This window comes from Schistocerca americana, chromosome 3 (genome assembly GCF_021461395.2).
Source record: "Schistocerca americana isolate TAMUIC-IGC-003095 chromosome 3, iqSchAmer2.1, whole genome shotgun sequence".
In the NCBI taxonomy this organism is placed as follows: Eukaryota; Metazoa; Arthropoda; class Insecta; order Orthoptera; family Acrididae; genus Schistocerca; species Schistocerca americana.
The window spans coordinates 529,198,068-529,216,673 of record NC_060121.1 but is presented as its reverse complement, the minus strand read 5'-3'; the positions used below and the strand labels follow the sequence as shown (position 1 = coordinate 529,216,673).

At 44.0% G+C, this 18,606-nt stretch overlaps 1 protein-coding gene across 1 annotated transcript in view; it reads left to right on the top strand.

Annotated features, from left to right (window-relative positions):
- The first annotated feature begins 614 nt into the window (after positions 1 to 614).
- Positions 615 to 18,606, top strand: part of LOC124606199 (cuticle protein 16.5-like) — a 42,428-nt gene continuing 24,436 nt past the window's right edge. The window contains exons 1-2 of the mRNA XM_047138168.1: positions 615 to 734; positions 5,690 to 5,933. Of these exons, the coding sequence (XP_046994124.1) occupies positions 723 to 734; positions 5,690 to 5,933 (256 nt within the window). The 5' untranslated portion in view covers positions 615 to 722. The remainder of the gene's footprint in view (positions 735 to 5,689; positions 5,934 to 18,606) is intronic.

Below are 18,606 nucleotides of genomic sequence, written 5' to 3'. Positions count from 1 at the left end.
GTTACTTTCATGTAAAGTGTGGTACAAAATTTCATTGCCACATCTCCAAAACTGTGGATTTGGTGCATTTTTCAAATAGTGTGTGTTTTTCATGGACGTCCCCCCTTAACTTCACTTTCGAAGCTGCGAAAAAAAAGTTTTGATAACTGTTTCCATAATTTACAACGCTACGAGCAAATCGTGAGAAATTAATGAACTAAGGCTTTAACGTAAATTTAAGAAACACAGATAAAGTATTACATACGCATAAAACAACATATTACTATCAACTGTGTCAGTCTCAGCAAAACTTCCAAGTAGAAACCCTAGTTAAGTGCCCGAGTCTGCGTAATAGACTCTGAATGGACAACGCCTCTCACATTGAGAAACGTATAGAACAACATATTACTATCAAATATCAGACTGAGTACAACTGATGTACGAGCAAACAAAAACCGCTGAAGGCATCGTATTATGCTTTGTTTGCCGCCTGTTATTGAACAGCGTGCAAGAGATCCTAAGCTGTGTCACTATCGAAAACTACACACATGTACGCTAAGGAGCAGTGACGTGGCTGTCCGGGTTCGACCGTGTATGGCCCACCTGATGGGCGTATCCGGCAAGTGCTCGGCTGATGGCAATGAGGCAGGTCCGTGGTGGGGCCGTGGGCAAGTATAAAAACCGGCGGGAGACTGGTCCCGGCACAGTAGTCGCCAGCCGCTGACATCACCACACCTCACAACATGTACAAGCTGGTGAGTGCCCCCAGAGATAGCTGCTATGCACGTATTTTCATCAGTCCTCTGACTGGATGACATGGCCAGCCACGAATTCGTCTCCTATGCAAGTCTCTTCATCTAAGAGTAACACTACCATCAAAGTCCCTGGTCTCTTTGCTAGTAATTTTCTAACTCTTTCCCTGCAAGTTTTATCCTTTACAGTTTCTTTAAGTAACAGATATTACTCCTTGATGTCTTAACGCACAAAGGGATACCCAAAATAAACCGAACTTATTTTTCTAACTTACTTATTCACATTTATGCACAAACCTTCAATCTTCTTCAACGTACTCTCCACTTGCACTTATACACATGTCTAATCTTTCAGTCCAATTTTCAAAACATTGCTTAAATCCATATTTTGCGATGCTTGACAGCGCGTCCGTCGTTTTCTCTTCGCCTCAGTAACATCATAGAAACGCTTTTCTGTCTAGTCTCTTTTCATCCTAGGAAGAAAAACACGTCTTACGGGGCACGGTCAGGTGAATATGTTGGGGGGGGGGGGGCAAGGAACAGGAAACACACAATTTTTGGTCAAGAACTGTCGTATAGAGGCGGCTGTGTGAGTAGGGGCATTGTCATGATGGAAAGATCACCCACCTCACTGCGAAAAATCAAGCGGCTTCCGTTGCACATTGTTCTGCAATCTTTTCAAAACTTCCAAGTTGAGACTCTGGTTAAATGTCTGATCCTGCGGAATAAACTATGAATGGAAAACTCCTCACACACTGAGAAAACAAATCAGCATTGTTTTAATGTTTGATTTCACTTGATGAGCTTTCTTGCGGCGAGGCGAATTTGAAGTCTTCCACTGGCTTGATTGTTGCTTTGATTCAGGATCGTAAGCATAGGAGCATAAGTTTCGTCACCTGTTATAAATTTTGAAAAAAAGTTTGGCTCATTTCGGTACTCTTCTTTCAAAACTCAGCATGCTTCAATGCGACCTCGCTTTTATTCAGCAGTCAGCAGTCGTGGCGACGAATTTGGCAAACACCTTTTTCATCCCAAACTCTTCTGTCGCAGTTTGCTCCACGGAATTTCCGGCAGCTCTACAATTACTTCAATGGTCCATCGTCAATCTTCGTTTATGACTGCACGAATGTTTTCAACATTTTCATGTGTTCGGGAACTGGAAGGACGACCAGAACGACCGTTGTCATCAACTGACATTTCACAATTTTTGAAACGTAAGAACCACTGAAGCACTTAAGTTTTCCCACAGCATCATCCTTGTACGGCGGTTCTAACATTTCAAGAGCTTCTGTTCCTCTTTTCCCAAGCGAAAAGTAGAATTTTGCTAATAAATAGTTCAAATGGTTCTGAGCACTATGGGACTTAACATCTGAAGTCATCAGTCCCCTAGACCTTAGAACCACTTAAACCTAACTAACCTAAGGACATCACACACATCCATGCCCGAGGCAGGATTCGAATCTGTGACCGGAGCGGTCGCGCGGTTCCGGACTGAAGCGCCTAGAGCCGCTCGGCCCGAGCGGCCGGCTAGAATTTTGCTTCCGCACTCTTTTCACGAAAATAAGCTTTTCCAAAACCGACAATCATACAATACAGTTGTCACTATAAACTCGCCGAAACTAGTCCTGACCTTCTTCAGCGACGTCACTCGGATTACCGACTCTGAAATTTTCGCTCTATGTGCTCTTTGTGACAAAACGCAGTAATATAAAAACTCTGCCCACCAAAAAATTAGTTCGGTTTCTCTTAGGTACCCTCTCGTACGTCCTCTCATCTTGCCTTTCTTCTTGTCAGTGTTTTCCACATCTTTCTCTCTTTCCTGATTTTCCACTAAACTTCCATCTATCTTATCAGTCCATATAATGTTCAACACCCTTCTATAACACCACATTTCAAAAGCTCGGATTCTTTTTTTATCCAGTTTTTCTCACTTCATGATTATCTATACACTGCTGTGCTTCTTCCTCAAATGAAGACCGATGTTTGATTTTAGAAGACTTCTTTTTGCCAGGAATGCTCCCTTTTTCAGTGCTTGTTATTTTTCTTCAATGTAGAATTCTTTCACGTCTTCTGATTCATGGTCACCAGTTTTCTTACGTTAGATTCATCGTTTAACTCATTTCTGCTTCTCCTCCTTATCGTCGTCTTCCTTTGGCTTACTCTCTCAGTCCATAGTCTACGCTAATTAGTTATCACGTCTGCTTTGCTATACTGGTGGTTGGGTGCATGACATCTGTCTGAGAGTCTGATGGTACGTGACAAGATTGCACAAACCAATTTGCATAGCCGTTTGGTTGCCACTTACCCTAGAATATTTAGAAATTCTGAAGGAATGTTACCTATGTGTTCGCGATATTTGATTGTAAACTTTCCAAAACTCTGTTGAACTCTGGTTTCAATACAGGACCGCACATGTCTTCCGTTTCGACTTCTATTTCTTCTCCCGGTACGTATCAGACCTTTCCTCTCATAGATGCCATCAGTGTAGTACTTTCACCTATTAACTCAGCCCTGAGCATTTAATGTCGGATACCTTTAGCACTCTTTATCTTGACGTCTTTGCCTTTATTTCACCTAAGTTTGTTGTGGTTTTCCTAAGCACTGAATCATACCACTGAAACTACGAGATGTTTCATGTACGATCAGACCAATTAACAGACTAATGACCTGAGAATACTGTTTACACTGAATAGCTAATTTTTGTCACATACAATTTTTTTTCATTTACAACTACCTTATACATAGGCTTCAAGGGCATAGAATGTTAAGAATATTTGGAACTGTTGGAATGTCAGAAATCATTTACGTCTTTAATATAACTTTTCTCATCCGAATGTTTGATACCTTACCGTGTATGAGTGTATTAGGTGTTCCTTGTATATTGGCTTACCATCCCATGAAGCGACTGGTCTATGGGTTTATGCAGCGTAGCACATCAACTGTAGCCGGCCGCTGTGGGCGAGCGGTTCTAGGCGCTTCAGTCCGGAACCGCAGTGCTGGTGCGGTCGCAGGTTCGAATCCTGCTTCGGGCATGGATGTGTGTGATGTCCTTAGGTTAGTTAGGTTTAAGTAGTTCAAAGTCTAGGTGACTGATGACCTCAGCTGTTTAAGTCCCATGGTACTTAGAGTCATTTGAACCATCATCAACTGTACCTTGAAACTCAGGATCATTCTACTTACCGAAAGTTTCGCGAGTATCTAAAATGCCGGATCCAGCCTTGATGTAAGTGGGTTTCTGCATTCACAGTCACTTTGAGTGAAATTAATATGGTTACCTATCCGCGCCATCTCGTTGCATATGATGCGATCACAGCAGCACTCGTCAAAAAGGTTGAAATGTTTGTACAATCACTGACCACAAACAATATTGTGGATACTATTGTCATGTAATTAATCTTTTATGATCACTTTCCATACTGAATGTGGTTACATTAATAAGGGCTGCTACTATCTGTGACTCCAATGTCATCTGTGGAGCACCCACATAGCACACTTTTGACCACTTCAGCTTATGATATCGACAACAGTGTTTCCACAGGGAGGGTCGCACCCAACGTTAAAGTGTTGTGTATTGTCAAGATGTTGAGATATCTGTGACTCCAATGTCATCTGTGGAGCACCCACATAGCACACTTTTGACCACTTCAGCTTATGATATCGACAACAGTGTTTCCACAGGGAGGGTCGCACCCAACGTTAAAGTGTTGTGTATTGTCAAGATGTTGAGACGAGTATAGGCAAGCGTCAATGTGACAAAAAAGGACGTAACATTTCCGGTGTGATAACTCCTTGGTCCAGTTCCTTATAAAATTTTGGGAACGGTTAATTCCTTCCGACATATCGCATTTAATCTATTCTAGATCATGCATAATGTAACTGTTGTAGCAACAGGCCAGTATCAGGTGTAACACTAGAATACAGTTCTGCCGCTAACAACGGCTTCATCTACTGTGCGTTGTTACAATTCCTGAGACACTAGCTGATACCGGTTGCAGCAACAGTGTTGTATTCTACTATTAAATCTGAGGTATTTGAACTATTAAGTCTGAACTGGTCATACGACATTTTTCGTCCAGATGGTACAAGGTTAGCTGCAAATGGTTTTATTTGAGTCATTTTGGCTACATTAATTCACAACAAGCTCGTTTCTGAGGAATTACTATTTTCAGCTGTTCCTGTTGAGATATTATTGTATAGTATACTTACATCTGCGTATTTTGTATTTAAGTACAATGTAATATTAAACATGAAATACATAAATGTAAGTATACAATAAGATAGCATCTTAATAGGAACACTTGAAAACGGTATTTCTGCTGAAACGAGCTCATTGTGAATCAATTTAATCAATAGAAATAAAAAAATTGCAATTAACCTTGTACCTACTGACAGAAACAGTCAAATTTTGAGCTGATGCCTGCTGCAGAACAAATAGAGAAAAGTTGTTAAGTGGTTTTAAGAGTTATGTAACATGAGCTACGCCCTAACACGAAATTTTTCTTTTCTCTGCTCTGGAGTGTGCCCTTATATGAATGGTGCTAGCAGATGAAAACGGTGTGCTGCGGAGTGAAAAGTCATCCTGGAAACAATCCCCTAGCTAAGCCACCATCTCTGCTACGTCCATTCCTGCAAGAGGAAGTGCCCACAAGACATGCTGGAAAACTCTAAACTGTGGAAAGTAGGAGAAGAGATAGTGGCGGCAGTGAGACTGTAAGGGAGGGTCGTCAGTCGTGCTTGCAGAGACCTTGCCTGTGAAAAGCAAAGGCCATGTTCAGGTCACAGTCTGACACACAGTATTAATCAGCCAGAGAGTTTCAGGAAATAAACTGTTTGCTCATTGCGTAATACAACAAGATCACTGGCTTCTCCTGTGAACAATGGCGCTATTCTGTTGCACTTAATCGCTGAGAAATGCCGATGAAGAGCTGCTCTTACACACATACCCTTTGGCACTGCAGATCGTCCTCGCCGCCATGCTGGCCGTCGCCGCCGCCGCCCCCGGCTTCCTGGGCGCGCCTGCTGTCGCCTACACCGCCCCCGCGGTGGCTGCCGCCCCCGTGGCCTACGCCGCCCCCGCTGTCGTCAAGGCCGCCGTCGCCGCCCCCGCTGTGGCCTACGCCGCTCCCGCTGTAGCCTACGCCGCCCCCGCCTACCACGCCCCCGTAGCCTACGCCGCAGCTCCCGCCGTCGTCAAGACGCACTACTTCTGAGGAATGCATTTGCTGTCAACATGCCTATTTATTTACCCGACTACTTGCTGACGTGCGCGCAGCAGTGGCGTAAATAAAGTGACTTTTCTTGATAAATTATTGTGTTGTTTATTTATTGTCATATCTAAAACCCATCTTAGCTTGTAGACATTTATTCCACTTCGTACCACATAAAACCTTAAAAACACTTCCTCCTACAAAGTAAATGACACCACTCTTACTCATTATCTCTGTACAGAAAATGCACACAGAGGTTTTGTTTAATCTACAGAGAGTCATGTGATAGTATTAATGACTCTTGTTGTAAGGTTTTGTAACTATAAATAATTTAATAGGCAACACTTTGCTTTGCATAAAGCTACTTTTAACCTCTAATGACTTGCCGCCAAGGCAACGTATGTCTGAGCACTCTTGAATCTGATGAGCAAAACAAGTAAATCAAATAACCGACCTACAGTGGCTTAACTTAGGTTAATGTAAAATGTAATGTGCGTTGATCTTTGTAAGTACTGATGTGCCAGCAGTGCAAAGAAATCATGGGCATCACAAGACAGATGAAGAAGAACTCATCCCACATATTTTACAATAAGAAATTAGATAGCTGATCCCTCCTCTCTATAATTTCGAACTGGAGAGAGGCAACTGGTATAGAGAATCTCAAATATAAGCTTTCAATTTCCTACTTTCTCTTCTTTCGTGTATGTATCACACTTATAAACAAAATGGAACCATAGCAAATACGTATTGTTGAAATTTTTGGCCCTGCGTTACCATACATTATTCTAGTGTCTGCTGCTCCAGGTAATTTTTCACCTACTGATGCGTCTTGGTAGTGCATTCTTTCTGAAGCTGCAGATTAATGTTTTTTCTCACATTAGTGGATCTTTTCCAAATATTTATGAGATCTATGCCGCATAACTGACGAATCCTTTTTCTCTTTTCTAGAATCAGTATAGGAGACCGTTGAAGAACGCTATTAGAAATGGATTTATGACTTGTAAAGTAATTAAATTTGCTTGCCAGCATCTTTGTTATTACATTTTCCTAGCATAGTAATTTTGATTTCAAGCTTCCCGTTATCGTCAATTTGTCAGTCAAGTGTCTTCCACATAAACATATGCAATGGGCTATAAACAGTATCCTCAAATTCCGGATGTCTGATGTGAGTCCTTTTTTGGGAGGTTTTCCCACATGAGCTTTGTTAGTATATATTTCTCACCTTCATTTGCTTTTGTTTATTTCTTAGTACTGCCATTGACTCCATAATTTGCATTTCTCAGCAACAAAATGTCTCAAATGTAGCTAAATCTTGCACATAAAATAAATCTTATATGGCATTATCTGAAAAAAGTTTCAATGCCTCGTATGAAACTTTCATTTTAACTCCAGTTTTGCTTGAACGGTGGTCACGGACAGCAGAAATTTGTACCATCAGGTCCTTCTCAGTTTCGGCAGGGGTTTCTCGACCCTTCTCCCTTCCCCACCTCCCCCCGCTAAAAAAATCACGTCCAATCACTTCAAGCGAACAATTATCTCGTGTTCCTGTTAGTCATTCTTATCATCCATTCTGGGACTATTTGAAACCAAAATGTTTGCTGAGTTTTCCTATGCAACAGTATTAGTAACAATATACGATATAATTTATTATATCGCCCAAACATGATTCGTAGTCTCTCATTTTTCACAGAACAGCTATACCACAACATGCACGGATTCGAATCTTCCGGCTCAATACGTACCGATAATAGCCCAAATTCGATGAGGGCGAGAGCCCAAAAGTTCTTTAAGATACGCTGTATCCAGCTTGTGAGGATCTTGTATCATCGCATGTCAAAGTATTGTCATTTTGTGCAACATTCGAGAGTAAATTCATCGACCGGCTTCAGCGAAATGTCTACGTTGCAGCTAACTCTGGTACTGCCTAAGTAGAATTCCAAAGTAATCACTGCCCATTGATAATGTTTAGAATAATGCCGGGTTGTTGTTGTTGGGCGCGAGCTCTTAGCGTGGTAGTGTAGCAGGGTACAGTCTGAGTTTGCCAGAATAGCGCTGGGATTGAGACGATACGATGGGTCGCACTGTTTGGATTAAATTGCTGATTCGCTTTCAGTATGATTATCCGCGCCGTGTTTGCTCACGTTGTGGTTGAGTGTGGAGAGAAAAATGTTGTATGGCGGCACACGGAATGTTGCTACACTATACGTGTTTAGCTGCTTGTTACGAGCAGCTTTTTCGGCAATAAACTGTAAGCTCGTGATGAGCTTAAATCACTGTTCTTAATCCAACCAGTCACAATTCGCTTCAGTAAATTATAAATCATTGGAAGTCATGGAGTTGAGAGAGCCGGCAACGTCGTCGTATATTGGGACCCAATCGGCTGCCGAATTAAAAGGTGAATCCGCTCAATGCTGATTAAATCCTCTAGAGGCAGCAAATTTTGAGGCTTGACTGCTACTTTTCACCTGATATTCCACATAGCCACAGAAATTTTGATGTGGTAGTGATGTAGTGGGCTAGACGAGATGCAGAAAGATGCTTAAGTGTTCGACAGACGATGATTACCAGTATTTGTGCGATTGTAATCTCTATTTCTTGCTCTCGTATCACCGTTATTTAATTGCTATATTGGCTAAGTCAATGGACAACCAGCACTGTTACGTTTGCATTTGCTGTCTACACTGTCCAGTTTCATTAACGCGACAATCCATCAAAGGCCTGAATGAGAACCTTTTTCAGCGCGGACCACTGCGAGACGAGCAGGAAGTGACTCATTGAGGCTCCGGAAGGTACGGACTCTAGTGTCTTCGCCAGCTGCGCTAGGTTTCTCGGTTGAGGATTCATGGTGCAAAGATCCCGACAGTGATGGTTCCAGAGATTCTTGACTGAGGAGTCTGGTGATCGGGGAAGTACGGTAAACTCATCCAGGTGCTCTTCAAACAATGACGTACGATGGGAGCTGTGTGACACGTTGCCTTGTCTTCTTGGTTGATGCCTTCGTCCCGAGGAAAAAAAAACTGCATGTAGGCAAGGACATGGTTTCCAAAGATAGATGCATACTTGTGTTGATCCACGATGATGAGATCAACCAGAGGATGCCACAAAAACTTTCCCCAGACCCCAACGCTTCCTTATCTGGCCATGATCCTTCCAAAGACTGTTGCTTTCTGTCCGATGGAGCATACGTAATTCAAGTGAAGAGGCTACCTGTCACCATTCAATGGACGTCAAGTTGCGATAATAGCGCGCACTCGTCTCGATTGAACAGCACTAGGTATCGGTGCACGAACCAGGGACCTGCTGCTGAGGGCCATAGACAGTAACTTTCGCCTAACGGTCGTTGAATATATATTGTTGCTAGACCCTTGGTTCGTCTGGTTGGTCAGCTGCTCAACAGTTGCACGTCTATTCACCCCTACACATCTCCGCAGACGTTGTACGCACCTATCTGTCATGTGTGTCCTGTGGTATACCACAGTTGCCTCAGCGCTGGATACTGTCATTTTGCCTTGCACGGTATACTTTAACCGCGGCGCTACGCGAACAGTTTACAAAGTATACAAGAAACGCTCTCATTCAGCAGTAAACAAAAACACACCAGCAACAGTGACCGGAATTTTCACATATTAACAATGCAGTCACAAACACAGAAAAAGTTTATTGACTGTGACAACGGCAGCGGAAGCCTACGTTTATTTGTGAGAAAATAAAACGCCTACAGTCGTCCTTATGATTTTATTTATTTTGTTCCACCCAAAATGGTTCAAATGGCTCTAAGCACTATGGGACTTAACATCTGAGGTCATCAGACCCCTATATTTAGAACTACTTAAATCTAACTAATCTAAGGACATCGCACACATCCATGCCCGAGGCAGGATTCGAACCTGCGACCGTAGCAGCAGCGCGGTTCCGCACTGAAGCTCCTAGAACCGCTCGACCACAGTGGCCGGCTGTTTGCAACCAGTTTCAGCGATTCAATGCGCCATCTTCAGGCTGTATTTGATGCGGAAGGAGTTGACACGATCCCTATATATATATATCGCATCAGATTATCTGCATAACTGGATACGCGGATAATCTGAAAACTTAGACGTCAACGCTCTAAGCTGATGGTTAGAGTGCTGACACCGTCCGTTACCATTCAATGAAGTATAATAATTGTCCTTCTCTGATCGAACTGCACATAAGTTTTACCCTTTCGCTAGTGGTTGTTCCAGGTAGCTGTCCGGAAACACGGAAGCTCCTGATGTCCATCGTAATTTAGAATGCGGTTAAAGAAAACAACATATCCCGACGTGATAGTCGTTGACTGTTGTCAGAATCGTGATATGTGTTCGAACTTCGTCACTAAATATGCAGGTTCAGCTGTACTATCAAAACAGAATTTTAAACAATTTAACATATCTCGCTAGTGGCGGATCGGAAACCACATCACTTCTTGGCATATTCTCCGCAGTTGATGTGGAAAATATTCTGTAACTGACAAGTTCATATATCTAAATTTAGGAGAGAATGACTGGATCGGTAACGTAATGAGTACCGTAAAAATCGTCTTCAAATATCATTATTAACTGCGAAGTCAGAGAAATACAAGGATGAGATGCTTACACATGGCTGATTAGATGCAGAAGAGGAAGAAGGACAGCAAGCATTTGCCTAGTTGCCTCCCGAAACATCATGAGAAGTAACATAATGAGAGGGCTGAGCCTTCCTTTACTTATCAAGATACGAATTAATTATTTGACATTCATTATACAAACTTTTAAAGTGTAACATAAAAGAAAAGTTAAGTTTTAACGAGGTCTCACAGCAACCTCTTGCCCTTAGGGTGAGCAGCTGCATCTAAAAGACGGAAGAATCAGGAATCGTCAATAGCATGACAAATATAGAAGGCAATGGAAATCGCTACATTAAAGACAAGTGAGGTGTATCCCTAGAACATGTGGCCAGAGAGTGAAAATGTGTAATGATGGTCTCTCCAATAATACAAGATTCTGGATTAGTCACCCATTCAGAACTCTGGTAGGGAACTCCCAAGGTGACCGTCATAAAAAGATTGAATAATCAATGGATATGTTGAATGCCAGAAGTTTGTACAAGGTAGGGAAGCTAAAAAATGTGAAAAGGGAAATGCAACGGCTCGGTCAAGGTACAGTGGGGAGGCAATGAAATGTAGTGGAAAGTATTTCTGGTCAGAGATATACAGAGTAAGAGCAGCAGCAGTCGAATATGGAAGAGGGGAGTAGGATTTGTTACGAGTAGAGTTTTAGGGCAGAAAGTGGGTTACTGTGAGCGGTTCAGTTATAGACTTGTTCTCAATAGATTCGACAGCAAGCCGACACCGACAACGTTAGTTTATGTATATATGTCAATAGGTATATATGTAAATGACACAAGCAGAATAGGAATAGACGGAGAACACATTTGAGGATGTTGAACAGCTAATTGAGTATGTAAAGAAAAATGGTAAAGGGAAAGCTAAACGTCACTTGGAACACACAGACAAGCCAACATACCTGGATATCGTGCTGAACCTTTGATTGTCAAACAGATATTATTACGAGAAGATCTACGACCGCATTGAGTGGCCGCGCGGTTCGAGGCGCCATGTGCACATTGCGCGGCCCTTCCCGCCAGGAGTTCGAGCCCTCCCTCGGACATGGTGTGTGTGTTGTTCTTAGCATAAGTTAGTTTAAGTAGTGTGTAACCTCAGCAGTTTGGTCCCTTAGGAATTACCACACATTTGAAAATTTGAAGATCTACGAATAAATTTCCACCAGGAACATCATCTTGAGGACAAAAGCAGACAGTAAATAGGGAGCCAGATGAACTGTATTAAGAGTAACTGCCCAAGCACTTTGCCTTTCCAAGATGGAATATATATACCCTATATGGTCCAAATCTCAGGATGCTAGAAAAGGCTATACAACCTAAATGACCCATACAGGCTAAAAGTAGAATTCATGAAATCCACACCGCTTGGAAAGTTATATAAAGCAGCCACATTCCCAAATGCTGAATCCTGAAGAATTGCTCGTGAGCACATAGAAAAATTTTAACAGACTTTCGATGAACGCCATCCCCCACACGAAGTTTCATGTGGACCTGCCACACATAATTCTCGTAAGAGGTTCCTTAACACCGAGCTAAATGAGCCCTCGAAGGACTACCCTGTCTCAAAAAAGTCACCCATACGTCGAGCTGGAAGATTTGGAGAGTACTGAATCGCATCAGAACTGGTGTAGCGTTAGTCAAAAGAAATACACTCCTGGAAATTGAAATAAGAACACCGTGAATTCATTGTCCTAGGAAGGGGAAACTTTATTGACACATTCCTGGGGTCAGATACATCACATGATCACACTGACAGAACCACAGGCACATAGACACAGGCCACAGAGCATGCACAATGTCGGCACTAGTACAGTGTATATCCACCTTTCGCAGCAATGCAGGCTGCTATTCTCCCATGGAGACGATCGTAGAGATGCTGGATGTAGTCCTGTGGAACGGCTTGCCATGCCATTTCCATCTGGCGCCTCAGTTGGACCAGCGTTCGTGCTGGACGTGCAGACCGCGTGAGATGACGCTTCATCCAGTCCCAAACATGCTCAATGGGGGACAGATCCGGAGATCTTGCTGGCCAGGGTAGTTGACTTACACCTTCTAGAGCACGTTGGGTGGCACGGGGTACATGCGGATGTGCATTGTCCTGTTGGAACAGCAAGTTCCCTTGCCGGTCTAGGAATGGTAGAACGATGGGTTCACTGACGGTTTGGATGTACCCAGCACTATTCAGTGTCCCCTCGACGATCACCAGTGGTGTATGGCCAGTGTAGGAGATCGCTCCCCACACCATGATGCCGGGTGTTGGCCCTGTGTGCCTCGGTCGTATGCAGTCCTGATTGTGGCGCTCACCTGCACGGCGCCAAACACGCATACGACCATCATTGGCACCAAGGCAGAAGTGACTCTCATCGCTGAAGACGACACGTCTCCATTCGTCCCTCCATTCACGCCTGTCGCGACACCACTGGAGGTGGGCTGCACGATGTTGGGGCGTGAGCGGAAGACGGCCTAACGGTGTGCGGGACCGTAGCCCAGCTTCATGGAGACGGTTGCGAATGGTCCTCGCCGATACCCCAGGAGCAACAGTGTCCCTAATTTGCTGGGAAGTGGCGGTGCGGTCCCCTACGGCACTGCGTAGGATCCTACGGTCTTGGTGTGCATCCGTGCGTCGCTGCGGTCCGGTCCCAGGTCGACGGGCACGTGCACCTTCCGCCGACCACTGGCGACAACATCGATGTACTGTGGAGACCTCACGCCCCATGTGTTGAGCAATTCGGCGGTACGTCCACCCGGCCTCCCGCATGCCCACTATACGCCCTCGCTCAAAGTCCGTCAACTGCACATACGGTTCACGTCCACGCTGTCGCGGCATGCTACCAGTGTTAAAGACTGCGATGGAGCTCCGTATGCCACGGCAAACTGGCTGAAACTGACGGCGGCGGTGCACAAATGCTGCGCAGCTAGAGCCATTCGACGGCCAACACCGCGGTTCCTGGTGTGTCCGCTGTGCCGTGCGTGTGATCATTGCTTGTACAGCCCTCTCGCAGTGTCCGGAGCAAGTATGGTGGGTCTGACACACCGGTGTCAATGTGTTCTTTTTTCCATTTCCAGGAGTGTATAATTAAAAGGGGCCTTAAAGGTGAAGCAGACAACAAATGAGACAGTGGTGACTCCCAGGACATGGAACATATTCTAGAAATTCCCAACTGACAACGAGATATAACCTTCACGATCTATAGCTTGACAGGAAAGAAGCATTGGACGTGGACCGATATTGGGCTGAAAAACTTTAGATGAAATATTCTGCACACGGAAAAGTACAGTAAAGGAAATAAAACATAATAATCATGAGGGGTTGGGAAGTTGTAGTTGGGGAAAGAATAGAAGAAATAGAATCGGGAGAATATGTGTTTGGAAGAAAGCACGAGTACGGAGGAAGACTAATTGGCTTCTGCAAAAAAATTTCGTCTAGTAAAAGGGAATACACAATTCTAAATCACAGGATGAGGACACTTACTTCGAAAAGATTCGGCGGCACGGAGGATTCCAGCTCGATTACATAATGTTCAGAGAGATAATCCGAAATCTGATATTGGATTGCAAAGCATACCCAGGAACAGTTTTATACTCGGTTCACAAATTAGTCATGACGAAGTGGAGACTGAAGGTTAAAAGACTCAATTTGGAATGAAGTTTAATACTAAAGTAGTGTTGAATGATTAGATCCGTTTGAAGTTCTCGAAGGATGTGTTTACTACGATGATGACTGCCACAGTAGGTGGTACAGTTGAACAGGAATAGAGATCACTAAAATGTGCAACCAGAGAAGTTGGAAGAACGTTGGAACCTTGGTAATAGAAGAAATACTTCAGTTGATCGAGGAAAGAAGTAATTATAAAAATTTCCAGAGAAATGCTGATCAGATGAAACATTATGACCACCGACCTACTATAGATATAAGGTGACAGCAGCGTCACCTCGCGAGGAATGACTACTAGACACACGCGCGGTGCATGTAGTATCATTGAGCATGCTGTCGACTGAGTAGAATGGGGAAAGCGCGCTGTCTATCTGATTTTGAACGAGGGCTCGGCGCTAGAGTTTAAGACTGCTATGCTTAGTGTCTTCAACATGTGGTGAAACCACGGCCAGGCGTCGTGGGATTCGGCGGACACCCTTCATTACAAATACCGGACGTAGTAAGCTCGTCAGACTGGTAAAACAGGACAGGTGGCGAACTGTGGCGCATCTAACATCAAATCTTAATGCTGAGCAGAATATAAGCGTGTCTGTGGATCCTCCTAACGATGGGCCTCCGCAGCCGACGACCCATGCATGTGCAAATGTTAACGCCCGATATCGGCAACTACGACTAAAATGGGCACATGACCATCGGCACTGGCCGTTGGTGCAGTGGCAGAGCGTTGCATGGTCTGATGAATCCCGATACCTTCTTCATCATGTCGATGGGAGCGCGCGAATCCGTCGTCTTCCGGTTGGATAGCTGCTTAACACCTGTACTGTGGGACGGAGACAAGCTGGAGGGGGCTCCATTATGCTCTGGGAAACATTCATGTGGGCATCCATAGGTCCAGAGGAGCTCGTGCAAGGCACCATGATGGCCAACGAGTATCGTGCACAGGTTGCAGACCACGTACACCCCTTCATGAAAGTCATGTTTCCCGATGGCAGTGACATTTTTCTGCAAGATAATGCGTCATATTACAAGGCCAAGAGTGTGACTGAGTGGTTCGAGGAACACAGAGGCGAGTTACAATTGTTGTGCCGTCCCCCAACTGGCAATATCTGAGTCTGTTGGAACTCATTTGGGATGTGACTGAACGTGGCGTCAGAGCTCATCTATCCCCCTCCCCCCAGCCCCTTTTCCCTGAATTTACGGCAGTTAGGTGACATGTGTATGCCGATGTGGTTCCAACACCATCGAGCGAACTACCAAGGCGTCATTGCATAATGTTCTCGCTAATAAGTGTTCAGTCCATAGCATGTGGTAGAAATGTGCGGGAATAAAATAAATAGGTACTGCAGGAAAGACAAGGCGAAATGGCTGCTGGAGAAAGGTGGAGAAATCAATAATTAAATGTTCGTTGTGTATCATTATATGGTGTGGAGCAGGATTTGGGTAAAGTAAGTGCAGAATGAGAGTTTCAACAATTTATTATTTAAAAACATCTATCAAATTAAATTTCACATACGCAATTTAACATTCCTGAAGAATAAGTTATTACATTTTAAATAAAACCAGTATTTTATGTTCTGTTCAACAAATAGCGGCTGACCTTTTATGCAGTAGCACAATCTGTTCCACTTGGTCCCTTGGTCAATATACAATATGGTTCAGGCCACGGTGTCGCCGCAGCCAGACAATGCATCACAATTTACGTGCTGACAATATGGTGGTCTGTAAAGAAAACAGTATCATCGTCTTGGTGTAGAATCAGTGACCACCAACACCCATTAGCCGCGCGGGATTAGCCAAGCAACTCAAATGGTTCAAATGACTCTGAGCACTATGGGACTTAACATCTATGGTCATCAGTCCCCTAGAACTTAGATCTACTTAAACCTAACCTAAGGACATCACACAACACCCAGTCATCACGAGGCAGAGAAAATCCCTGACCCCGCCGGGAATGAGCCGAGTGGTCTAACGCGCTGCAGTCATGGACTGTGCGGCTGGTCCCGGCGGAGGTTCGAGTCCTCCCTCGGGCATGGGTGTGTGTGTTTGTCCTTAGGATAATTTAGGTTAAGTAGTGTGTAAGCTTAGGGACTGATTACCTTAGCAGTTAAGTCCCATAAGCAGTTAAGGCCCACACATTTGAACATATTTGAACCAACACCCATTGACTACTGTGCTAGCGTTGGCATAACATGCACGTGTACCAAAATGGCCACAATTTCAAAGAACTTTAAGTTATGACCAAAAGTCGTTAGTAGTTACTGACATCAAATCCAGGAGTCCCAACTCTAGCCACAGTGCCTCGTAAGCAAGCAAATAGCACACACACTTAATGTTAAACTATTCTGAAACACTCTACAAAGACCGTTTACAGATACAAATTTTTATTTGACAATTAGCTTTGTAAATTATATTTATTCGACCGGTTTCGGTTGTTTGAACCATCATCAGCTGGAAGAACTGAACAAACAGAAGAAACCATATGTAGTATACATAGATAAGAGCGTTCTCGTCTATGTATATTACATATGGTTTCTTCAGTTTGTTTAGTTCTTCCAGTTGACGACTAAAACTGTCGAAATTCGTAAATATCTAACGACTGTAGCCAGTTACCAAAATTAATTCCTAACAAAGAGCTTGTAAGTGTGTTGCAAGGTATTTTATGCTGAAATTAATTGTTAAAAAAAAGTTCGATACATTGTGCCACTTCCGAGCTAATCAACATTGAATTTATCCAACCTGGCCGTCGTGCAAGCAAATTTAACACGATGGCCAGCGAAAGTGCTGCCAAACGTATTCTTCGTTTAGTTTCCTAAAACCAAACTAGAGACAGATACAAAAATTGGGCATGGAACAGTAACAAGGATCGAACCCGAGCCAAAGGCTGAGCAGTCTCGTGCGCTATCATCCACGATATGAGAGCAGTTGACCCTACTTGTATCTGACAGATCGCTTGAATCTCCTTGCGTGACGCCTTGTTGGCTAACTTCAATGATAATTAAGTTGAAAAACGCACAACGTATCGAATTTTTTCCTTAACAACTATTAAAGGACAAAATTTTAAGGGTTGTAGAGGGTGTCTTGAGGAACAATTTGAGGACAGGAACTCGTGCCTGGAAACGTCATCTAAAGATGTTGGCGACTGCCGCTCGGTCACATCTTCGGCAGTAAACGTGATATTTTACGAAGACGAACCGTGGTCAGAACGTCTCTCAAATTTGTTTGTTAGTCAGTGAGTGCGACTGGTTGCCACGATCTGCAGTGGGGAAGATTGAGGTAGCTGCCACGTACAAAGGCCCTGACTCCAATGAATACGATGGTCTTTTGCCTCCGTGGCTGACGATTTCGGTCACGGTTTTCCATCAATAGTTTATTTTTCTCCCAGAACCTTCTAAAATCTCCAGTGCGTTTAGGTATGAACGAGAAATAAAACTGCGGTTTTAAAAGCGTGTCCCAAGCCACCATCCACCAAGGCAACAGAGCACTGCATTAATGGGAGACAAGGCCTGTCTATGCAGCAGCGAGCTCCATCTCCACTGGCCATAGTGGCATTCAGTCGCGATCACTGATTAAGAAAATCAACATTGCGAGAGATCCCATGGTCCGTCCCATCAGCGTACAAAGTTACGTTTGCTGCCGTATGGGGGGCCCAACGACTGGTAACACTCTCTAATCGCAAAACCAAGCACAGCACAGATTATTAACTGAATTAGCCCTGCACGTACCGTACAGGATCACAGGGTGGATTCTGCTCTGGATTATACAGAAAACAAATGGAAAGTATACTCTCCTGCCATAAAGTCTATTTAATAGAGTTCATGAACCGTTTCCACAGAATGTCCGTCAGCATCATTCAGCTGAGCTGATTCAGTCCTTCATGCAGTCCCAGAAGCATACGCCATTGGTAATGTTACCACTGAGCACAAGCTGGGCAGCTTCCCTTCTAAATCCCAGGAACCACTGTTACACAACAGAACACACGCCATTTTCACCCGGCTGGTATACCAAGGTCCGCCCGACAACCAGCTGACAACTCCTTTGCTAGAAGTCACCTCTGTCCATCACGCACTACTTGGCGATTCTGTGTGCTCCAGCCACAGCTGAGCCATGCTTCTCCCACTGCCTCAGGGTGGCGTTATTGTCCAGCATAGATTACTTCATGTGAAAGACGTGCCCACTCATGGCACACACTCCTCACAAAACTGGATCCCATAGTACACGATATTACCTGTTTCATAAGTCACTGGTTTAACTTGGGAGGAATGAGATCAGAATGTTCTAGTTTTCTCATTATCAAATAGCAATAGGTGACCAGTGTTAAGATCCGTACTATCTCCCAGGGCCCCTTATGACAAGGTAATAGCTTCTTAGTAATTTTGTCCATCGCCTTACTGGAAGA